The sequence below is a fragment of the Schistocerca nitens genome, chromosome 2 (assembly GCF_023898315.1).
Source record: "Schistocerca nitens isolate TAMUIC-IGC-003100 chromosome 2, iqSchNite1.1, whole genome shotgun sequence".
NCBI classification, from domain to species: domain Eukaryota; kingdom Metazoa; phylum Arthropoda; class Insecta; order Orthoptera; family Acrididae; genus Schistocerca; species Schistocerca nitens.
This window is the reverse complement of record NC_064615.1, coordinates 275,960,879-275,987,387: the sequence shown is the minus strand read 5'-3', so window position 1 is coordinate 275,987,387 and position 26,509 is coordinate 275,960,879. Positions and strand designations below refer to the sequence as shown.

Sequence of the window (26,509 nt, the reverse complement as noted above, 5' to 3'; positions counted from 1 at the left end):
TGGCTCCACAGCCTGTGCCATATGGATTCTTCCCAACAACAACAGCTTTTCTGAATTGCACAGATGGGAACTTTCCCTGCAATACGTCCTATGTTCCCGTAACCCTCCTGGTCTCAACCTTCGTTAGTCACTGTCCTCAACCATCCAGCCCCTACCCTGTTCCCATTCCAGTACTACACAGCCATCATTCCACCGCCACACCCAGTCTTTTTATTTCTCTCCCTTTCCGCTACTTCCCCCCACCCCCCACCCCCGCCCCACCCCACTGCTCCCCTGTCCTCTGTCTAATCTGCAGCACTTCACTGTCTGCCACCCCACAGCTATGAAACTAGAAACCAATACAATCTGCATCTAGAGAGGAAAAATAAAGTTAAAACTCAGCAGAGCTTGTTGTACAATGCCATTAAATTATATAATAAATTACCCCAAACAATAAAAGATATTGACACAATCGGACAGTTCAAAACAAAACTAAAAAATTTTTTATTAAATAAAAGTTATTACACAGTAATAGACTATCTGAATTAAAACATGTAGTGTAATTAAAGTAGCCTGCATTGTAATACATGAGGAAATTATTATAATATGAAATTCAGAATTGTACAGTACTATAAGAAAATTAAAAATTACATAAGGATATAAAACTAATTTAAGATACCTCAAAAATGTGTGTAAATACTAATTTTATGTGTATAATTGTAGGTATATTGTATTGTATACGATTTTGCTGACAAAATCCACACAATGTAAATTGTTACATGGATTAATAAAGAAATCAATCAATCAATCAATCCCTCCCCCTCCCCCCCAGTCTCCTTCTTACCCCAACCACTCCCATCATACACCTGTGCTGCTGCTCACGCAGTGTGGTTTCAGTTTCCTGAGACTGCAGGTGTGTGTGTGTGTGTGTGTGTGTGTGTGTGTGTGTGTGTGTGTGTGTGTGTAAGCTATAATTGTGAGAGTCTTTTTGTTGTGCCTATCTGCGACTCAGCAACTTTCCTTTTCATAATATTGATAATTAAAACTTTATGATTTCCCCTCATATATTGTCTTGATTGAAATCCGTTAGGTACTGGATTTTCCTTGTCACTAGGACAGTTTCCTTACATGAGAAACATGACGGAAATGGGACTCTTGATACATCTGCCATGACAGGCAAGTTTACAGAGACACAGTGCCTCTCCACATGCATAAACATGTTGGAAAATGGTGTACTGAATAAGAGAATGCAATACTATATTTGTACTAGCATGGTTATTTGCTTGGCCTCCTTCATCACCTTACCTTCGTTCCACTGAATTTATTTGAATTTATCCACTATCAAACATTTTACATGTTATTGGCTTAATTATTTACATATAAAACAAAGGTACACAAAGAACATAAAAATTTCAAGATATTTACATAAGTGATACATATTACATATAATGGGAGAATTATGTATGTAGAAAACTTTTAACTAGTAATTTATTACCACTTAGTGTGACAGTAGTCAGAACCTTCTGTCACATAACTCTAATTGCTCATATTCTTTCATGGAGTAATATGCTTCCTTCTTAAACCATTCTGCTAGAACATTCTTGGATGTATTATAGTGAACAGAATGGGGAGCTTTTGGTAATCTATTGAAAAATTGGGGCCTAGATACTTGCAGCAGTTGTGAACCTTTGCTACCTATTGTAGGGTATGTCAATTGATTGTCCAGTTCATGTGTTGTGATGATGTACAGATATCTTAAGGTTAAAATTATTTAAATTCTTTGTAACACTGAGAAGGCAACATTACATATAGAGGCTTGGGACTGACATAATGTTGAGCTCTTTGAAGTGGTCTTTACAGGGTTCTCTTGGAATCAGTGCTGATGTACATCTGAAGCCTTTTTTTGCAACTTGAATACAGTTTTTGAGCTGGGGCAATTATGGCATAAAAGGTTTCCATGGGTAAAGTGGAAGTGAAGAAATTCATAATTTGCATGTACTGATAGGATTTTATTTACATTATTCCTCACTTTGTTCAACAGATAAATTACTTGAGAATGTTTTGAGCATAAGTTTTCTGTATGACTTGCCCAGCTTAGTTTCCAATCTATGTGGAAACCCAAGAGTTTGATTATTTTTTGATGTTCATTGGAGACACTTAAATTGAAAACAATATCCTCAGTTTTATTGTTATTAATCTGTAAATAATTTGCATGGAACCAGTTAGTGCATCGGTCCATAGCTGTGCTTACATTATGTCGCAACTCCTCTGTATCATCAACTTGTGTGATTTGAGGTGTATTATCTGCATACAGTACTGCCTGGCCAGGCAAAAATGAAGGTAAGTTAGACACACGCACACACACACACACACACACACACATAATTAACAGGAATGGACCCAGTACTGAGCCCTTTGGAACACCCTTTGTAATAGGTAACTTCTGGCTGTTTATAGTTGCCACCTGCTTTCTGTTACTTAGGTATGACTCAATGAGGTGAAGAGCTTCCTCTCCAGCTCCATAGTATTGGAGCTTTTTTATAAGTATACTATGGGAGACAGTGTCAAAAGCTTTCCTCAAATCTAGAAGAGTTGCACAGGTTGTTTCTTAGTCTCAAAATAATCACGTATTTTTGTGATGATAGTCTCAACTGCTTTTACAGTGGAGAAATGAAATCTGAACGCATATTGTGATGAGCTAAGTAGATTATTTTGCTCAAAGTGCTGGTTCATCTGTATGTGCGTACAGTATTCTATAATTTTTATGTGACTGGTATGAGTGAGATGGGATGATAGTTATCAAGAGATGCTTCATCACCTTTCTTGAGGGTAGGGGATACTATAGTAATTGTAGGCAATCTGGGAAGATTCCTTCATGTAGCATTTGCTTGATGATTTTGGTTAGTAGCAGTAGAATTTCTTTCTTTATATTTTTTATTAGATGATTTGAAAGTCCATAGAAGTCCTCTGCTTTTGAGTTACTAAGTTTGGCAGTTGCTTCACTAACCTATCTGTAGGATACTTGAGTCTAGCAGAACTTGTCTTGTTGCTTACTGTCTAGATATGGAAGCATAACTACCGCTTTGTTTGCATCTTCACTGAGATTTTTATTTGAGCCAGAACTGGTAAAGTGTGCATTGAAGGTGTTTGGTTGAACTGGACTGTTGTTGTGTTTATTTTGGAACTTATCTCTGTTTTGACAACTTTCCATGCTGCTTTACACTTATTTGTCAAACTGAGTATGTAACTGTCATTGGCTTTCCTCTTGACTGCTCCAATTTCTGATCTATACACCCTTCTTGCTGCTATGTATGCTTCCTTTTCAGCCTGATTCTGTTGCAATCTGTCATAGGGCACCATCATTTCTTACCTACATTTGCACATTTGTGGCGTGTACCACTTTCTCAGTTCTTGCAGTTTATTACTCCAGTTCTGCTTTGGAGATTTTCTGTGATATTTGGGATGACATGAGTCAAGATATTCTACTAATAATTCTAAAAATTTCTGTGTTTAATCATTGGCAAACATATCATTAGTAAGTACTGTATCCCAGTTTATGTGATTAAGATTGGTTTTTAACTGATTCAATTTATGTCCATTAATTGGCCTGATTACTCTTCCTGGTTCAGTTGAAGAACTGTCTGTTTTGTTGCTTATAGGGTGCCTAAGCCATAAACCTGTATGATCTCATATCCTGAGGTTTACGGTAGCAAATTCAGTTTTATTTGGCTGAAAGTTGCATATTATGTTATCTAAGCAAGCACTGACCCTGGTGGGTTTGTCATTTAGACAGTGGAAGTCCTCAGTGATACAGATGGCCATGCCATAGGTGCAGCAACAACAGAGGGGTATCTCTTGAGAGGCCAGACAAATGTGTGGTTCCTGGAGAGGGGCAGAAGACTTTTAAGTTGTTCCAGGGGCAACAGTCTGGATGATTGACTGATCTGGATGTGTAACATTAACCAAAACAGCCTTGCTGTGCTGGTACTGTGAATGGCTGAAAGCAAGGAAAAATTCAGCCATAATTTTTCCTGAGGACATGCAGTTTAACTGCATGGTTAAGCGATGATGACGTCCTCTTGGGTAAAATATTCTGGAGGTAAAATAGTCCACCATTTGCATCTCTGGGTGGGGACTACTCAGGAGGACGTCATTATCAGGAGAAAGAAAACTGGCGTTCTACGCATCGGAACGTGGAATGTCAGATCCCTTAAATCGGACAGGTACGTTAGAAAATTTAAATAGGGGAATAGATAGGTTAAAGTTAGATATAGTGGGAATTAGTGAAGTTTGGTGGCAGGAGGAACAAGACTTCTGGTTAGGTGAATACGGGTTTATAAAGACAAAATCAAATAGGGCTAATGTAGGAGTAGGTTTAATAATGAATAAAAAAATGGAAGCATGGGCAAGCTACTATGAACAGCATAGTGAACGCATTATTGTGCAACGATATACACGAAACCATGCCTACCACAGTGTAACAAGTTTATATGCCAATTAGCTCTGCAGATGAAAAGATTGAAGAAATGATGGACGAGATAAAAGAAATTATTCAGAAAGGGAAGGGAGACAAATATTTAAGTCGTGGGGGACTGGAATTTGATAGCAGGAAAAGGAAGAGAAGGAAAAAGGAGTAGGTGAATATGGAATGAGGTTAAGGAATGAAATCGGATTACAGAATGAAAGAGGAAGCCATTTAGTAAAATTCTGCACAGAGCATAACTTAATCATAACTAACATGTGGTTTAAGAATCATGAAAGAAGGCTGTATATGTGGAAGAGGCCTCGAGACACCGGAAGGTTTCAGATAGATTATATAGTGGTAAGACAGAGATTTAGGAACCAGGTTTTAAATTGTAAGACATTTCCAGGGACAGATGTGGACTCTGACCACAATCTATTGGTTATGAACTGTAGATTAAAACTGAAGAAACTGCAAGAAGGTGGGAATTTATGGAGATAGGACCTGGATAAACTGAAAGAATCAGAGGTCGCAGAGAGTTTCAGAGAAAGCACTAGGGAACAATTGACAAGAACAGGGAAAATAAATACAGAAGGAGGTGAATGGCCAGCTTTGAGCGATGAATCAGTGAAGGCAGCAGAGGATCAAGTAGGTAAAAAGATGAAGGCTAGTAGAAATCCTTGGATAACAGAAGAGATACTGAATTTAATTGAAAGGAGAAAATATAAAAATGCAGTAATCGAAGCAAACAAAAAGGAATACAAACGTCTAAAAAATGAGATCGACAGGAAGTGCAAAATCGCTAGAGGACAAATGTAAGGGTGTAGAGGCATATATCACTAGGGGTAAGATAGATACTGCCTACAGGAAAACTAAAGAGACCTTTGGAGAAATGAGAACCACCTGTATGAATACCAAGAGCTCAGATGGAAAACCAGTTCTAAGCAAAGAATGGAATATGGAAGGAGTATATAGAGGGTCTATGCAAGGATGATGTACATGAAGGCAATATTAGAAATGGGAAAGGACGTAGGTGAAGATGAAATGGGAGACATGATACTGTATGAAGAGTTTGACAGAGCACTGAAAGACCTAAGTTCAAACAAGGCCCCGGGAGTAGACAATATGCGTTAGAACTACCAATAGGCTTGGGAGAGCCAGCCCTAACATCTTGCTCACCATCTGGTGAGCAAGATGATTGAGGCAGGTGAAATACCCTCAGACTTCAAGAAGAATACAATAACTCCAATCTCAAAGAAAGCTAGTGTTGACAAGTGTGAAAATTACCAAACTATCCATTTAATAAGTCACACCTGCAAAATACTAGCATGAATTCTTTACAGACGAATGGAAAAAATGGTATAAGCCAACCTCGGGGAAGATCAAATTGGATTCTGTAGAAATGTTGGAGCACGTGAGGCTATACTGACCCTAGGACTTATCTTAGAAGATAGATTAAGGAAAGGCAAACTTACATTTACAGCATTTATAGACTGGAATACTATTTTTAAAATTCTGAAGGTGGCAGGGGTCAAATACAGGGAGAAAAAGGTTGTTTACAATTTGTACAGAAACCAGATGACAGTTATAAGAGTCGAGGGGCACGAAAGGGAAGCAGTGTTTGAGAAGGGAGTGGAACAAGGTTACAGCCTGTCCCCAGTGTTGTTCAATCTGTATATTGAGCAAGCAGTAAAGGAAACAAAAGAAAAATTTGGAATAGGAATTAAAATCCATGTAGAAAAAATAAAAATTGTGAGGTTTGCCAACGACATTGTAATTCTGCCAGAGACAGCAAAGTCCTGGAAGGACAGTTGAACAGAATGGACAGTATCTTGAAATGAAGATATAAGATGAACATCAACAAAAGCAAAATGAGGATAATGGAATGTGGTCGAATTAAATCAGGGAATTAGATTAGGAAATGAGACACTTAAAGTAGTAGATGAGGTTTGCTGTTTGGGGAGCAAAGTAACTGATGATGGTTGAAGTAGAGAGGATATAAAATGTAGATTGGCAATGTGAAGGAAAGTGTTTCTGAAGAAGAGAAATTTGTTAACATTGAGTATAGATTTAAGTGTCAGGAAGTCTTTTCTGAAAGTATATGTATGGAGTGTAGCCATGTATGGAAGTGAAACATGGACAATAAATAGTTTAGACAAGAAGAGAATAGAAGATTTTGAAATGTGGTGCTACAGAAGAATGCTGAAGATCAGATTGGTAGATCATGTAACTAATGGGGAGGTAAAGAAGAGCTTGCACAGGATATAGTAGCATGGAGAGCTGCATCAAAGACAACAACAACAACAACAACAACAACAGGTTTAATGATCTTAATATGTCTAATAGGTGCTTCACATGTTAGGTCTTATACCTAGTATCTGTGTTAATATCGGAACTCTGCATTTTTATATTTTAAAAGCATTATTATCAATTTCTTGAGATTTTCTGTGAATAATTCTGTGTTATTACTAGGAGATTGGTACACTGATATAACTATTAGTCCTTGACTTGGTATCATTATTGCTGAGACTTCAAAATCTGGTTCTATATAGAGAAAACTTACATCTATTGCTTCATATTCTAATTTTTTTCTTTTATAAGAATTGAAATACTACCGCGTTTCAAATTTGTTCTACACTAACATGTTGCTAATTGGTATCAATAAGGTACAGGAAATAAAACAACCCCTTGTTTTACATTCCTTTTTTGCTGCCCTAATGAAATACTCTCTGAAGAGACAATTTACTGAAAGTTTCATAATTCCAACTGTATCTAGTGCACTTGCACACAAGTGATTTTGTATAATACATTAAATTTCATAAAATTTATTATTTCATTTGTTTACTTATATGTCATGTCATCCAATATATGCTAGCATTATTTTGCATTCACTAATTAAGTCATAATTAAGAAAAATTAGGTTGGCATTGTTGTTTTTCTCTATTTAGTATAATGTGATATATATCTTATTTAAAAATCTTTTATATTGTATACCTCATATTGGGCATAAAATACAAAAGGTTTTGTGTATAGTCATTCATAATAACTTTGAAATTTTAATTGTTAATTTTATAAATTTGCACTATAATTTTGTTAACTTGATTGTTAAGAACATATAAATAGGGGGAGCAGAAGGCTCAGAGGAGACACAGTTGGAGACAGTCCACAGATGTGATCACTGTGTTGCATCCCAGTATAATAATATTGTTGTACTAAGTGGTTTTGTAGCTATGTAGCCTGTTATGTGGAGTGGGCTACCACCAACAAGAAGTTGTGCAGCTTATCATTAATAAACCACTATAAAACAACTTGGTACCTGGATTATTTCATGGAATACACGTAACTAGGTCCAGTTTGCAGATGAAATGGATCACGACGATGAATTCCACAGCAGCGGCAGAAAGCAGATTACTCTGAGTTACACCAAATTAAGATATGTGTAAGCAATGAACTAAACTTTATATTTCACTGCAGAACTAATGACTAAATTGTAATGTTTAGAAACTGTTCTAGCAGTAAACATATGTATTTGTCCAAAAGTTTTCTTTGAGTGGTGGAGGCCAGAGTGATGAGTAACAAAGACACCCCCATGATTACATGTTCTTGATGTCATTGGAACAGAAGTATAACAATAAACTTTTCAAATTCTCTGTTTTATCAAATAAATCTTTCAGTGATTATTTTTGTTGTAATTTTGCCACTGTTTCAGTCTCCTCTGCAATTCGTTACAAACACTTAATTCAAGTTCACTATGAATTAACCAGTGGTCATTTACTAGCAAAACATCACAATTTGATTCTTCCAACCATTGTTCCATTTCTGTGAGTTTATTCTTTAGTGACTGTATGTTAATATGCAAGAAAAATACACTTTTTGCACTGTTGTCTGGCTGGTTGGACAAACAAAATTTTTGACTATTGTCATCTGGCTGCCCTAGGTGAAATGCATCAAATGACTTACGCTGCACCTCCCTTGTGTGACTCACCATAAAAAATGTTGAGGTTCTTTCCTCGTACATGTTAGATGAGGTGCTTTTTGAGAGTGCCATTTTAAGATGATTTCGCTTTTGGGTATTTCATACCTGTTGTTGATGTTATCATTGGTATTTTTATGAGCAATTTTTCCCTAGGCTGTTAAGATGTAATCCATGGCCAATGTTGCTAACATCAAGGATTTTTACATTTCTGAAATTCTATGAGATGCTTTTAAGAGATACTGCAACTAATCATATTATGTTGTTTTCAGTTGATTTTTTTGTCAGCTGGCTTTTGAGAAACTATAGTCTCATCATTTTCTGATATCTACAAGTGTAATGAATGCCTTTATTTTGCACATCAAGTGCAGCTAGTCATGGGAGTTGTGCCCTTTAAGATACTGAGTCTTGACCCTGTGAAGATGGTTGTCACAACAGCATTTCTCAGTAACTGCTCCAGCTTAAAGTGTTGCCACAACTCCACTAAATATCTTCACTTAATCTACAAAATAATTTTTGTCATTATCTATCTTTCCGTAATGAGTATGTGGTAGCTTGAAAAGCAATTGATGGAACCAATAATTTTATATAGTTTTCTAAGAATAGGAGCAACTGATTATTAACACTGATCTTGCAACACTTCCCAATGTGATTTATTTGTATAAGGTAACCAGTTTCAGTTATCCACTCCATATTCTTATTCATTATTTCAATTCTGACCAAGTAAAAATAATTAGCAATTTTCACTGTTTTAAGATCAGTTTGAATTAGTGGGATAGTATGAGGTTAAGTCAATTATTATCCACAATTTAGTTATATTTTTGTTTATTTTGGTAGTACTGTCATTTTACATTGATGACACATGCTTTATTTATTTGTTGTTATATCTTTGCAATTTTCAAGCTGCTAGGTTAATTTTGTTACCGCTGCCATGCTGTTAATCATGGCTGCTCTACTGTCTATTTGCATCAAAGTAGAGCAACATTCAGTGATCCGTTTTTTGTGGTCGGAAGGCATATCAGGGGCCGAAATTCATTGAAAACTTTCGGTACAGTATGGGAACAGTGTTTTGCCACAATAGAGAATCATCAAATGGACTGAAAAATTCCGAAATGGTCGCACAAATGTTACACATGATGAAGGAGCCTGATGACTGTTTACCACCGCAAATGCAGAAACCACTGAGCGTTCATGTGAAATGATTCTCTTAGACAAACAATTAGCTATTGACAAAGTGACACATTGTCTGCAAATAAGTCATGATTCTGCCTACGAAATCATCCAAAACAGACTTGGGTTTCATGAAGTTTGTGCAAGATGGGACCCAAAAAACTAACACAGTTGCATAAACAAATGCACTTGGACATCTGCAAAAAATATCTGGATTGCTATAGTAATGAAGAGGACAACTTCTTGGACAGGATCATTACTGGTGACGAAACATGGATCCATCATTATGAGCTGGAGAGTAAATGGCAGAGTATGAAATGGAAATCTCAAATTTGCCGTGCAAGACAAAGTTCAAGACCCAACCGTCTGCAGGAAAACTGATGCTTATGGCTTTTTGGGATGCACAAGGTCCAGTACTGGAACATTATGGTGAAAGGGGCACAACAATAAACAATGTACATTACAGCAAGATGCTTGCTGCCAAGTTAAAGCCTGCAATTCGAAGCAAATGCCGAGGATTGTTGTCCAGAGGTGTTGTGTTGTTGCACAATAATGTGCGTCCACATACAGCTGCCCACACTGCTGCAACGCTCCAAAAACTCAAATTTGAAGTACTGGATCACCCTCCATATAGTCCCAATCTTGCCCCTTCTGACTATCATTTGTTTGGTCCACCCAAACCATCATTAAGGGGCCATCGATATGCGTCAGACGAAGCAGTGGAGGAAGCGGTGCATTCCTGGCTCGCATCTCAGCCAAGAACCTTCTTTTATGAGGGCATCAGGAAGCTTGTACAACAATGGACCAAGAGCATTGAAACGCAAGGAGACTATGTGGAAAAATAATGTTCTTCTAAATTTCACATTTGATTACAATAAAATTTTATAACTACTTACAGATAACAATTGACTTACCCTCTTAAATTAATTCAAAACATCATATCAGAAATGTTTACAATTATTTCTTCCCGAACACAGTTATTACTTGGACACTACTCTGAAGAGTCTCCTCAAGTTCTGCACAGATGTTGAGTAATAATGAATCAGCATGGCTCCTGAACCCTTCCAGTTGATGACAGGATGAGATGCCTCTCAAGTGTCAACCGAAGTTAAAAAATAGTTAACACAAATAAGCTCTTCTAGTCTGTTTAATTTCATTCTTGTATGCCTTAATCTATTGTAAATTTTAGGTTTTGAACCATAGCATCTAAACAATTAAACATCTCTTTTGTGCATTACATGATTTTGTGCTTAGCTTTATTATACCATTTACTGTCAAACTGAATTATGTACAATGAAGACTTTCATGACTGGATGTTTTAGTTGCTGGTGAGTTTCCTGGTTGTTTATCGTAATATTCACACAGGTACACACAACCTGCCAAAAGGCTTGGTATTCTCACAACCAGCAATGCTTGATTGCAACGGATTCTGGTCACCATGTGAGACAGTGCTTCCACCTTCAGAAGGTCCTGTGCACCTTCCAGACATACTGCCAATTCCCTTGAGGGCAACTGCTTCCTTTGGACTTGGCAAGTGTATGCGAGCTATCTGGACTCTGCCTATGAGTGAAAGAGAAAGTGAGCAGGAGAAAGATAAGGTACATCAATCAATCATATTTGTATATGGTTTTGGTGAGAGTATGGCTCTCAGTTACATACATGTTAAAACTTGTCTATAGGGGAAGCCGGTTGATGACAGATTCACACTGGCATACTTTGATCTAAGCCTGCTCAAATTGCATTCACAGAAACTATTTAGCAAGTGTATAGAGAAATTATAGCATGTGGTTGCTTGACACTGGGCATCATTGACATGTCATGTTAGTTAAAAACATGCTAGAAATCCTCCACAGTTCTTCATATAGGACAGAAATCATCTGTGATTGAACTAATTTCTACAGAGAAGCGGTATGGACATCACAAGGACAGCATCCCCAATGGTGGGCAACAATGGCTGGTATCCACTTGAGCTGGCAACCAAACCACTGTGCCCATACTGGTGATCCTGGCGTGAAGCAGCCAGACAAAACTGATCACTGCAGGTGCAGCACAGGCTGCAGAAGGTGGAGGAGCATGCGTGGCTGTTGGCTGTGAAGCAACTCAGCCAGGCTTGTCCCCCCCCCCCCCCCCCCCACAGGCATGAAGTGATAGGTGCCCAGAGAATGGAGAAGGGCATCATCTGGTGCAGAATTCACAAAGACTTTTTCATTTCAGACTTCAGCGTACACACTAGTCATTCCCCATCACTATTTGATTGAGGGTGGAATGGTGAAGCCATAACATGATGAATGCCATGACAGGAACAAAACAATTGAAAGATGTGAAAACAAACTGGGGCTCATTATCAGAAAGTAAGGTACAAGGTGAAGTATCTGGGACTTGGGACACTTCTGCAAGAAACACACGAGGATGTACTTCATCCTCTACTTTTATTAACACAATGAATTCAACACAAATGGTCTTCGTTGGCTGTCACAAACAAGTAACAAACTTCGTAACTAGTTACTAACAGGAAAATATGTTCATGAATAAATGCAAGTACTTGGCCTACAAGTCTTGGTTGTAAAAACAACATAATAAGTCCTTGTTTTCCTTGAGTGGAGCACATTGGAACAGACTAACACATAAGTTACAATCTGTACAAGTTCACAGTCTCTACTGTCTTGCCAAATGAATCTGACAGAATATCAACAGACCCACAGGAATGTTGCTGAGGTCCCTTGGCAGTGAACACAGCTTGCAGTTTAGGCAGCACTGGCTGCATTGTATCTGCCATGATTGGTGCAGGCGCAATCCTAAATACCCACATAGCACAGGTACACTTCCTTCTGATTGGCTTATGTGACATAGGGGATGCTGCAAAAGATTCATGGCACAAGCAATCTCTTTTGCTGATTTACATGCCCTCTGTGGTTTGTTCTGGTGTATGTGAAGGCCCTCTGCAGGTCATGAGGCAAATAGCAGGTTGACAACATCATATGGTTACAAGGGCTGAGCTGCCAATCAAGCCGACGGCAGTGTGTTGCAGTGTGGCATAGGCGCCTGATAGCTTTTGCAACACGTCACAAGGCAATCCCTCATTACAAAACCTCTTGAAAGGGTATGAACTGTGAGCTCAGTCGATGTCAATGCCTACCTGAGAATGTAAGGAAACCAGGAAAATGCATCCACAACCACGAGCCAGTAGGAATTCAGGAAGCGGCCCACAAAGCCTACATGAATGCATTTGCATGGCTGGTGTGGAGCAGGACAGGGAGACAGAGACACCCTGGGAGCTGCCTGTTGTTGGGCACACTGCTCACGACACATGACAAAATGGACAATTTTGCCATCAATCACTGGGCAAAAAAATATGTCTCCTAAGAAATTAGCATGCAAAATTCACCAATGGCACTGCTGGAGAAGGTGTAGAACTGCATGCTGTAATGTGGTGAGAATGACTACTCTAGGAGAGAGGTCTTCCATGGGTAACAGCAAAACACAATCAAAATCAGAGGTGGTACCATAAGGGAAAATAGTTGCACAGGGGGTCTGAAGGCCAACTCAGCACTTTATCTGGTCAGTCCTGTTGAACAAATCAAACCACCTGATGGAGAACCGGGTTGCTAAGAATGGCAGCTGCTATGCATGAACTCGTAACTGTAGAACCCACAACTGTGGCCCGTGTCTCAGTGTCAAGATGAAAACAAAGCGATTCTTCATAATCAAAGTCAGGATCAGGACCCACAGGAAGGTGGGACAAGGTGTCCACATTGGGTTGTTTGGACGTACATCAAAAATGGATTTCATAATTGTAGTGAGACAAGAGCAATGTCCAGCTTGTACGCTGTGTGCTGCACTGTCAGGTAAGGAAGTGTGTGGGTTAAACAAGGAAACCCAGTGTTTGTGGTCAGTAATAATGTGAAACTTTTAGCCATACAAGAAAACATGGAATTTCTGGAGAGTACAGACTATGGCAAGAGTTTCTTTCTCCACATGAGAGTAATGCTACTGAGCTCGAATTGAGAGGTGTAGAGGTGAAAGCAACAGGTCGTTCAGAATCATCAGCATATTTGTAGACTAGGATCATGCCAAGGCCATACTGTGAGGCATCAGTCTCCACAACTATGTGCTGGTCCAGAGAGAATGTAGCTAAACAAGAGGCCTGAGAGTAGTTCGAATTCAAACATTTGAAAAGCATGTTCGCAGTCTGGGCTCCAGCAAAAATGCACATTCTTGTGTAACAAGGAATGCAACTAGTGGGCCAATGTGGTGACCTCCAGCAGGAATTTATGGTATTTATGATGGTAGGCTATCTTCCCTAAGAAGACCTGAAGTTCATTTATGGACATGGGATGAAGCATATGCGTAACGCAGAAATGTGGTCTGTCAGGTGGCAAATCCCATCCCATGAGACCTCAAACCCGAAATAAGTAATAGAAGGTTGAAAAAAATTGAGATTTTGCAGGGTTACACTGTAAGCCTGTGGACTATGGGACAGAAAACAAAGTGTGAAAGTATTCAAAACCAGAACTCGCCAAGACTCTTCGTCCACAGGAACCTGTAGATACGCTTCAGACAAATCAATTTTAGGGAAGTACTGGCCATTTGATATTTTTACGAACAGTTCCTCGTGGTGTGGGAGAGGATATGTATCCACAATCGAACGCACGTTGACAGTGGTACTGAAGTCATCACAGAGGCGAAGTTTCTCCTACAGTTTCCAAACTACAACCGCAGAGACAACCATTCAATAGCCACAACATTTTGCACCACCTCTATAGATTTGAGTCTGTACAATTCTGCATTCACTTGACCTTTCAGGATGCACAAGAGAAAAATGTGGGTTAGCCATGGATTTCAAGGAAATATGAGTGGAAAAATTCATAGCACAATCTACACCTTCCAAAAACAATTCCAAAACCTCCTCACACAGTGTTTCCAATTGAGAGTATGATACCTGATTGGACACAATATGAACTGCATTGGGGATAGAAAACTCAAATGCCTGAAATGCTTCCTTCCCGAACAAGTTCTCAACACTGGCATCAGTAGGCCTAACCACCAAAAATGTAATGGAATGAATCAGTGACTTGTAAGAGGCAGATGTTGTAAATTGTTCCAACAGCACCTTGTTCTGTTCATTCTGCAAAACTGTTCTCAATGGTGGTGAGCCTACACTCAAATACGTTTGAGAATTCAATAATCTCACTGCAGCACCTATGTCGACCTGTAGCCAGAGCAATTATGAAAAGCACTTAACTCAGTAAGCAACTTGGGAGAAGTCACAAGCATTGGAGTCACACAGGGTACCTCCATGTCCATATCCTGAGCAACTTTCAGCGAATAACACACAGAGACCATGTAGCCTTCTGGCAAGCATTACATGTAGCCCAGTGCTTAGGACCCACTGAATGTTCATGCTGGACAAGACAGAAACAGAGAATGCTGATGCTGATGCTGATGCTGGTGCTGTGGTGGTCATGGCTCCTGGTACCGACTGTAAATGTTATTATGGACAAATAAACCATTATTATTATTATTATTATTATTTGGTCTGTTCAGCACTGGGCCCACATGTTTACCGCCACCACTGTCACTTCCTCGTGAAAGCTATCTGTCATTCTAGGGAGCACATTTTTGACACTACTGCCACATCACCCCATGCTTCAGTTTTGTCAGGTGCTGCCTGACAAACTTCAAAAGATTGTGCTATTTGAAAAACTTCTACCAACTGCAAGTTTTCACAGAGTAAAGCCTTCTGGTGCACTTCCTTGTCTGGAGCTAAATAGATAATTGTGTTGAACACTATAGAGTCTACATAAGAGTCATTATGGGCATCAGTAATGAAGTGATACTTACAGCTGTGGAGTTCAGCTGTCAGGCCCTGTAAGACTGATTTGGTTTCATGTGGCATTGGCAGAGTGCAGCTCACACCACTATGACATACATTTGTTTATGACAATTGTTGGTCAATAAACTTCATATGTGATCAAAAATAAGAGCTACCAGTTCTTAAAAGGGGTAAGCTGACAAAGGCTTTGCAGAACTTTGAGTGTGTCTTACTGATAGTAAAAAAATGGCGTCAGAGTCATTTTTAGTAAGCTTCCCAATCCCCAGCTGAATTGTCATATGGAGGAAAAGAGGGTGGATGGACCAGTAGAATGGTATCCTGTCTGTTAATGGAAGCTGACAAAGTGGTCACAGCTGAAGAAAGCTGCTCAATGAATAGAACTGATGAAACTGCACCTAAAAACTGTGCACAGAGAAACAATTCCAAACTCGTTGCCAATAGTGTAGGAACCAAATAATACACAAAGTCAATCCAAGTCACACAAATATGGCTTTATTCATAACTTCTGAACAATAACAGATAAACCTCTTTGGGCTCCACAAGACACAGAACCACTGATGTGCACAATACAAACTAAAATAACATAGATGGGTCAATTAATTACTGTAAGGTCCTTTTACATTTACGAATGATGGTTCCAGAAGTCATCAGTGTAATGGGTGAACTAAAAATTGTAAATAAATAAACAAAAAGGAGGCAGGGATGACAGTTTCATTTGTATCTCTCTCAAACCTGGACCATTTGTTTCAGTTTCAGCTCATAAACAGGACAGTCTGCTGCTGCCACAACCATTATCTTTACAAATTTTATGTTGACCTATTAGAACACAGTGTTGCATTTAAAAAACAAAGCTTATACCAAAAACAAAGATGATGTGACTTACCATATGAAAGCGCTGGCAGGTCGATAGACACACAAACAAACACAATCATACACACAAAATTCTAGCTTTCGCAACCAACGGTTGCTTTGTCAGGAAAGAGGGAAGGAGAGGGAAAGACGAAAGGATGTGGGTTTTAAGGGAGAGGGTAAGGAGTCATTCCAATCCCGGGAGCGGAAAGTCTTTCCGCTCCCTGGAATGACTTCTTACCCTCTCCCTTAAAACCCACATCCTTTCGTCTTTCCCTCTCCTTCCCTCTTTCCTGACAAAGCAACTGTTGGTTGTGAAAGCTAGAATTTTGTGTGTATGATTGTGTTTGTTTGTGTGTCTATCGACTTGCCAGCGCTTTCGTATGGTAAGTCACATCATCTTTGTTTTTAGATATATTTTTCCTGTGTGGAATGTTTCCCTCTATTATATTCAAAGCTTATACCAATATTTACAGCTATACTTTGTCACATGAGGTTACACTAAATGTTCTAACTGGTGTAATAAGAGCTGTTTAGCTGTATTATGAACTGTTAAAGTAGATGATAATATATTTTATAATCCACAAAATACTGTCATACTTTTAAAAAATTAATATTCCTCCTTTCATTGGAAAATTCCAAAAATTACATATTTCTTATCACTCTGTAAAACAGGCTGCAGTGGAACATATATCAAAGGAAGAGGAGAAAATAAAAGAATGGTTAGAAATGTACACACTATTGGACGAATACGAAAAGAAAATATCAGCTGAGATAGAGCGAAAGGCTATTTCTACTGAAGCCAAGTACCGATGGCTTTCACTGTCGGAGAGGCTACCAGAAGACAAGGTTTGTGTTTCACAGTAGATCATTGATTTCACAGTTCAAATGTGAAAACAGAACCAGCATAGTGTCTACAATGTGTATATGTAATATTGTTCTGTTTTCTTGCAATCTTCATTAAGAAGTTATAACAATTTGAATGACTAACAAACTATGCTGGAAGCAACGCTCCACAAATATAGGTAGTACAAACAATTCATTCAACCATCACTTTGCATAAAACTCATTAAGAAGACGAATCTTCAGGGATGTGAATCTTCAGGGATGTGGAACAAGTCAATGTGTCCAGTAACAAAGGTCAAGCAACACTTAGAAAATTAATCTGTAACTTAACAATACACTGTCACTATACTGCTTAATACTATTTGTACATACTTCAAATAAATGTAACATTGTGAATTAGCAGAAAAGACACTACTCTGAAAAAATCTTCTCCTCCTCAGTTTCATTACATAGTTAAAATCAAACAATGGAAATTCTGGGATGGAATAACAACAATTATGAAAAGGATAGATTTCTACTTGCTGTAAAGATGACACACTGAGTTGCAGACAGGCACAATGAATAGACTGCTACACATCAAGCTTTTGGCCAAAGTTTACACCAGAAAAGGAAAAAAAAAAACATACACACATTCAAGCAAGACAGCACACCTTGCACACACACATGACCACTGTCTCTGGCTGCTCAGACCAGACTGCTTGTCTGCATTATGATATTAAGTCTTCATTTACTTTGAACAAACCTATTAATTATGTAAAGACTATATTTGAAGGTGAACATCCTCAATACTTGTGGAGCAAAGTAATAGCTTGGCACATTTACACTTTGAATTAGGTAGAGTTCTCTCTTCTCAGCCCAAACCACTTTAATTCAAGGAGTTATGCATCCATAATCCTTGCTCATTGTGGACTTTGCCCTTATTTATTTTAAGGGGAAATAAAACTGAAAAAGCTATAGCAGTATGTTCACAAAACAAATAAATTTTCTTGACATCTGCAGGTTTTTGTTTATCTTCTTGATTACCAGATAGAACAGTTTCATCATGACTGACTCTCCCAAAAATCTCAATATTTCTGAGGAAACATTGTTTGCTCTAGTAGCCTTGTTTTGACAGGTCTTCCAGTGCTCTGCCAAATTCTTCTTGTACTATCATATCTCTCATCTCATTTTTTATCTACAGCCTGTCCTTTTTCTATAATATTGTCTTGCAGTTTGTTTTCCTTGTATAGAACTTTTATAAATCCTTCTATATTTCATTCAGCCTTCCCATCTTTGCTTACTGCTGGGTCACCATCTGAGCTTTAGTGCTCTAGGAATTCCTGATTAGCCATTTTGCACTTTCTGTCAGTCTCATTTTTAGCAATCTGTATTTTTTTTGTCTGATTCATTTCTGCATTTTTATGTTTTCTCCTATTGTCAATTAAATTTGATAACTCATGAGTTGTACAAAGATTTCTATTATGTATTGTTTTTTCTTTATTTTATTCTCTGCTACCATCACTGTTTCTTCTCTCAGCTACTCATCATCTACTGTGTTACACATTCCTGACATACTGTTGGCTCAAACAGTGACTAACATAAACAGAAAAATTATTTGTTTTAATCTGTAGTCACACTTTTATTTTGCCATCTAATGACTACATACCAAAACAAATTTCCTTTCCCCTATTTCAGTCAAATTTTACCTAATGATCCCTTTGAATCAACACTCCCTGGTTCTGTTAATTTAACCAGTTCACATTTCTTTAATATCCTACCTCTCTGCAATCTCTTCACTTGGAATCTGCAGTTGGTAACCAAAAACTTATGGTCGTATCCCACGTCTGTCTGTGGAAATGTACAGTTTAAAATCTGATTTCAAAGTCTCTATCTTACCATCAATCTGAAGCTCTCCACTATCCCCAGGACTCTTTCATGGGTTTTAAACCAAATGTTTGCAATGCTTAAATTATGCCATTTGCAATATTCTGTTAACCAGCTTTCCTCTTCATTCCTTTTTTCAAGTTCACAGTCTCCTACAACTTTTTCTTTTCATCCTTCCCCTCCTATGTAATCACAGTCCCTAGCCACAATTCAATTTTCCTCTTCCTTAACTATCTGAATAATTTCTTTTACCTTGTAGTGGCCTAAACATCAGCCACCATGTGTTAATGCAAAGATCAGTGCTGTGTATCAGTGCAGTGCAGCATTCTTAGCATGTGAATCTTGGGTCTTTGAGCATTTAAGTGCCCAGCCACCAAAGACAATGTGTTTTTCTGAATTTGTTGGTAATATGTGCTCCATGCCAATGTTCTGTTACCTGATGTTACAAAGTTGTAGCCTGTACTCAACTCCTTTTTATGTCAAGAATTATAGTTCCAAATTCTGGAATTTCTGTCCTGCCCATTTTAAGAGAGACATCAGTCATGCATTCCTCACAAAGTTCTAAAGAACCAGTGCAAGTGTCATTCACTTAGTTTTTATGAACTCATCAAGTGAAAGTTGATTAGCCAAAAGTTGAGCTGGACTTGACAAGTGGTGACCCCATTATAATTGGCAGAATCTCATTTGAACTGTGTGTTGGCCAAAGAACTAACAGTATCAAGAATAGCAGTTCACCTGCCACTGTTCTGCTGGATAATTCTATCCTTTGGTTAATGCAGGCAGAAGCAAGTTTCTTGTGGCAGAGAGATAACAGCCAGTGTGACTAAGTTCACTTTCATAGAAAGCCAACTTGACCATCAGTTCACTGCTGAAGTGCAAGATATAATTAGGGTGATACCACAAACAAATTCATACACAAGCTCAAGTCAGAATTGATATGACTTGTGGCTGTTTTACAACAGGATCACATATCGCAAGTCCTTACTCAAGAGATGATGGGCATTAGAAATTCACGAAGGCACTAGAAAGCCACCCCAGTACCTGTGACACGTTTGCAGTAAGGTTGACACAACCACTGTACCAGATATGTTGTGCACACCATGGAGCAGTCATTTGCCACTGCATATAAAAGCCATAGTTTCCTCACAGCTGACATGCTGCCAGATGCCATGGCACAGCTGGCCAATTGAATACAAGATGCAGTCACACCCACACAGGTCTGTGCAGTCACAGCACAGGACAACAGTGCAACCACTGCAGCAACATTAGCATGTTCTAACCATGACTCACACGCAGCAAAGGTCACATGCTGTTGTTGCACAACAATGCCAGCAATGGCAGAGGTTGATAACAATGTCATTCAAGGAGTAGATCTTCTGTTGGTATCATAACACTGCAAGGTGGTGGATGGACAGATGTGGTGGTACCATTAGACTGTGCCAGCCACACACATGGAACTTCACCATCATGGATGTCACTGAGGCACTCATTGGAGCAGACCTCCTGGTACACTACAGACTACTTCCAGACATTGCTGAGCAGCAGTCACCAGTTTCCACCACAGCGCAGTTCACCAGTTCACAGCACCAGGTTGATGCAGACTTCTGGGAGTGAATATGCAATGTTTTTGAGCAGCTACCCGAACTTGGCCAGCCCCCCCCCCCCCCCCTCAGTACTCCTAAGCACATACCACATGACACAGTGCACCACATAAGGATGACAGATGAACCCACTGTAGCATGTTGGCCAAGACGTTTGGCTTTGAACTGTTTAGCAATAGCAGAGGCTGAATTTGAGGCATAATGCAGGCACCTAAAAGCCCATGTCCTCAGCATTACAGTTGGTACCAATGAAAGGTGGAGCAGAGCACCCATGTGATGACTATTATGTACTTAACTCATGAACAATGCCCAGCAGATACCCTGTACTGCTTTTGAGGGATTATAATTATGTGCTACATGGTGCCTCCATATTTGCTGTTCTGGGCTGTGTGAAGGTTTGTACTCAGATACTGGTAGCCATCGAAGACATACCCAAGACTGCCATAATAACACCTTTTGGGTTATTTGAAAGCATGTTCATGACTTCCAGGTTAAGTAACAGTGCTCAAACTTGGCGAAGATTTATGGACTTCATTCTCCAAGGGCTATCATAGTGCTTCACCTGCCTCGATGTTGTCCTAGTGTTCTCCGCGAACCCAGAACAACATCGACAATATCTGTGGGAGGTGTCCAGACAATCGGAACGATGCGGACTTATCCTGAACATGAACAAGTGTGTCTATGGGCAGCCAGAGGTGACTTTCCTCAGTCATAAGATCTCTGCTGTGGGCTCCCTTCCTCTGCCTGAGAAGGTGGACATGGTACCACAACTATCCTGGCCAACTACAGTCAAAGAGTTATGATGTTTCTTGGGTGTGCTTAACTTCGTAAATGGCACCTTCCTTGTGTTGCAGAGTTACAGGAAAATTTTAAGGCAGCGTTATCAGGCCCGAAAGTTAATGGTAAGTCTCTGGTGAAGTGGAGACATGATATGTGCTCCATTGTGAGGTAGCAAAGAAGAGATTGGCTGATGCAGCACTTCTGGCATACCTGCAGCTCAACACACCACTAGCTATAGTTGTGCATGCAAGGCAGGCAAAGCCTGGCAACCACTGGCATACCATTCACACAAACTGTCACCTTCACAAAGAACATCATGCACATTTGATCGTGAGCTCCTGGCTGTGTACCAGGTGGTAAAGTACTTTCATCCTCAAGTCGAAGTGTGAGTGTTAACAATTTATACAGAGCTGAAGCTACTGATGTTGGCATTCAGACAGAATAGTGCCAAAAGCTCACCCAGACAATTTAACCACTTAGAATCCCTAACGCAATTCATAATGGACATTAAGCACACATCTGGGACCAACAATGTTGTCATGGGTTATATACCATGGGTCAACAGTGTTTCCAGTTCAATAGAATTTTCCACTCTTACACAAGTGCATCAATAAGACAATGAACTCATTCTGTATGTGAATGATGCCACATCAGCATTGAAGCTAGAGCTCACTGATATTCCAGGGGAAGGAACACATCTGCAGTATGACATCTCTCATGGCTGAACTCTCCCCTTTCTGCCACCGGTATTCAGTTGGCAAGCTTTTAACACTGTCCATGAGTTGTTCCATCCAGGGGTGTGTCCAACCTTTCATTTAGTGTCTCAGCATTTTGTGTGGTGGGCAATGCAGAAAGACTGTTGGGAATGGGCAAATACTGTCTCCAGTGTCAATGCTGCAAGTTTACTCATTATGTCCAAGCCCCAATTGGCAACTTCTCAGATACCACTACTCACTCCACCCATGTACATTTGGACACTGTAGGACTGCTTCCTGCATTAAATGGACAGAGGTACTTATTAACATGATTGACCATTATACCCATTTGCCTGAAGCAATACCAGTCAATAATAGTTTCTGCCTGTACTTCGACATAGTTGGTGAATTCACCCACCATATGACCATTAGCTACCACCTGGCAAGAAACAGGATGATCAAAGACTGGCACCATTGTTTGAAGCCACCACTAATCTGCCATGTAGAGGCCTGATTGTCGGCACTACCAGTGGTACTACTCAGCTTGTGAACAACATTAAGGTCCAACATTGGTTTGTCAGCAGCAGAATTAATTTATGGTGAAACACTGCAAATGCCTGGTGATTTTTTTGACACAGACACAATAGAGATATCTGCACGTGATCAGTCAAATGTTTTGCATCACTTGAAACAACTCATTTCCAGGATCCATAACTCAAAAGCTTCATGGCATGGCCCATTGCCCTCCTTCATGCACCAATATCTCAAGCATTGTAAACATGTTATGCTCCACACGCAAGGCATTAGACCACCACTACAAGCCAAATATTCTGGCCCATATAAAGTTCTCCAATGACATACATAAATAATGGACAATCTGGTGATTGGCAAGGCTACAACTGTCTTCATTAAACCACGTTAAACCAGTGCAGTGGGCTAAAGACATAGTTTCGTGATATAATGCGTCCTTTCAGTCTACAAAGGTGAGGAAACCTCACCTTCAAACTGATGCACCACAGACAGTGGTTCAATGGAGGCATCCACCCACCTCAGATTGAGATGCTACTATCATCGCAAGTGCCACCATTGCAGAATCCAATTCCTGAAACAGTTCCTCCTCCAACACAGACAAGTCGCTCTGGCAGCTGGGTGCACTTCCCAGTGTGATTCCTCAATCCTGATGCTCTGCTTCTGCCTGGGAATTTGTATAGTGGCCCATATGTCAGCCATCATGCATTAAAATGAAGTTCAATGATATGTAGTGTACAGTGCAGTGCAGTGTTCTTAGCAAGTGAAACATGGCTGTCTGAGCAGTTCTGTATCCAGCTGCCAGGAGCACTGTGTTTTTTATGCTTTTATATGTTTTCTGTCCATTCTGTTTATTCTTTGTTTTTTGTGAATTTGTTGGTAATGTACACTCCTTGCCAATGTTCTGTTGCATAATGTTACCAAACTGTAACCTGTAATCAACTTCTATTTATGTCAAGGATTAGAGTTCTGAATTATTGCATTTCTGTCCAATTGGTGTATAAGAGAGATGTCAGGTGTGCATTTCTAATAAAGTTTCAAAGATTCAATAGAAGTGTCATTCATTTAGCCATTATGAACACTCAAGCAGAGCTGGACCAGAGAACCTCATACATTGTTTCTCTCTCTTCATCATCTGTGGAGTTAGTAGGCACATAAACTTGTCCTACTGTGGTGGATGTTGGCTTCATGTCTAGTTTGGCTATGATAATGCATTCACTATGCTTTTCATATTGACATACATTTCTATTTCTTATTCATTATTGCACCTATTACTGCATTACCACCCTTCTACACCAACCTGTTTGTGGGCCACCTGGCATCTCCCTGTCCTCCCAAAACCCCAGCCATTAGTCTGCTTCAGATTCATTGATGATATCTTCACAATTTGGACTCAAGACACGCTGCCCTCATTCCTACACAACCTCAACATCTACTCTGCCATCTGCTTTGCATGTTCCTCCTCCACCCAATGTGCCAGCTTCCTGGGTGTTGACCTCCACCTCTCTACTGACACTATACACACCTCTGTTGACATTAAACCCACTAATCACCAACATTACCTTTGTTTTGGCAGGTGCCATCCCTTCTACACTAAAACTTTTCTCCCATACTGCCTGGACACCTGTGGCGAACATGTCTCCAGTAATGAGAATTCCCTTGCCCAGTGTGCTGAAGGTCTCACAAAGGCCTTCAAAGACAGGCAGTACCCCCAAACCCAGTTCACAAGCAGATTTCCCATGCCAAGTGCTCACACACCCCCTATCCTTCCACCACCAACCAAGAATCAGGTACAGTGGAGTGCCCCCATGTCACCCAGTATTACTCTGGGTTGGAACAGCTGAACCATATCTGTTTGTGTGTAAGGGGGAATTTAGACTAGGGCAGCAGTAAGAATTTGGATCAAGGATGGAGGTGTGCTAGGGTAACCTGTGCAGTTGTTCGAACTGCTATGCTAATTTGGCTTAGTGGCTAAAGCACGTGCCTAGTAAGCAGGACACCCAGGTATGATTCCCAGCTTTGGTACAAATTTTCACTCTCTGCTTCAGTCTATATACATAAAATCACATCTGTCTGAGACTAGTAAAGTTTCTGAATTTGTGCCATTTTATTTGAAGCATATCCTTCATCTAAGCTTTTATTATCTACCATCATGCCCAAGATCCTTCCCACTGCTCCTAAAGGGGTTTTACATCACCCAAGTAACCTACACAACATTCTAATCCATCTCTATGCTAATCCTACTCCCCAACCCCTTACCACAGGGACCCTGTGGAAGACCCAAGTGCAAGACCTGTTCAATCCATCCACCCAGCACTTCCAGTCCAGTTCTGTCACTGGCTTAGCCTACTCCATCAGAGGCCATGCCACCTGTAAGTGCAGCAATGTCATAAACCAGCTGTGCTGCAATCATAACACAATCTTTTTATATCAGTGTGACAACCAACCAGCTGTCCACGAGAATGGTTGGCCACTGCCAAATGGTTGCTGAGAACATATCTGGCACAACATGCATCCCAGCATAACATGCTCAGTTTCAATGGTTGCTTCACAACCTGGGCCATCTGGATCCTTCCCTTCACCACCTACTTTTCTGAACTATGCAGATGGGAGTTATCCTTGCAACATATCCTTCACTTCTGTAACTGTCCTGGCCTCGATCTCTGGTAACCCACTGTCCAAACACTCTGCATCCAACAGTTTTCCCTTCCCTCCATCCTACCATCACCTCCACATCCACAGATCATCTTCAGTGTAGACCACTCCCTAATAGTTCCAACACTTGTGCCTCACATGCCTGTTCTGTGCACCTACCACCTCTCCCTCTCGCATTCCTAGCCAGCAAACTGGCCTAAACCATTCTTCCTGCCTCCTGCCTCTCTCTGTCTCTACCCAGGTTTAATATATTCTCATCACAAAAAAAAAAAAATCAGAAAACTTTGTTATTTAGTTCAGAATATTGGCACACAGTCTGGTGACTTCTGCTCTTACTATCCAAATATTTTCACTATCAGTATTTGAGTTGATTGTTAGAAAGGTCTTCTGCTACCATAATGCTACAGCTTTGGAACTTTTGAAATGTAGACAGGTAATAACCAAAATTATTTTTTTCCTAATTATTTCCTTGTCATTTTCACTCCAGTCCCTACATTCCTAGGATTTTTGTTCTCAGACTCACAAATCACCTCGACGTTCATAATTCTCTGAGTTAATAATGTGATAATACTGTCAAAGTCCATAAAAATAAAGAAAGATGGGAAAGTTATTCTTCTTAGTATTAGTGCTCAAAATTATTTCTTTTAATTTCTGAAATGTAGTAGACATTACAGTCTAACAGCTTATCATAACTTCCATTTAATTATTTTTGAATAGTTTTTATTTTTCATTTATTGCTTTCATGTTATATAACTTGAGAATCTAGTTAAACATCAGTAGTGATGGGGGAAATTTGTATCATCTGTAATAACATTCCGAAATCCGTGAAACCTGGAATGAAGAACTGCTGAATCCTTTTTTGGAGGGAAAAAAGGCCACATATTACAAAACTATTTCAACATGACTTGTGATACTTTCAGAACTGATCTTATTCCTAATTATGATTCCAACTGGTCATTGTAACACTCCTACTCTCATTGTTTACAAATATTGAATTAAGACAGAATTTACACTTTCCTCCAAAATAATCTGTTTGTTGCAATGTAATCAAAATTACTCAAGAGCAGAAAATGAAACATATTCTTTTGAATTAATACTCTTCACTACTGTTTATTGTAGTCATTTCATCATTGGTCTGGATTTTTCCCATTTTATGTAAACTGTGTAGAACTGGTAGTTTCTGAATAAATTTCAACACCTATATTCAGCAATTCTTTCATCTCATCATATTTTCTTGCACACATAACATTAGGAACACATCTTTCCACTCCGCTC

At 39.5% G+C, this 26,509-nt stretch overlaps 1 protein-coding gene across 1 annotated transcript in view; it reads left to right on the top strand.

Moving 5' to 3' along the window:
- The window catches only part of LOC126236022 (uncharacterized), a 158,650-nt gene that overhangs the window by 118,287 nt on the left and 13,854 nt on the right, over window positions 1-26,509 (top strand). Inside the window, exons 7-8 of the mRNA XM_049945044.1 lie at window positions 10,950-11,182; window positions 16,942-17,115. Of these exons, the coding sequence (XP_049801001.1) occupies window positions 10,950-11,182; window positions 16,942-17,115 (407 nt within the window). The remainder of the gene's footprint in view (window positions 1-10,949; window positions 11,183-16,941; window positions 17,116-26,509) is intronic.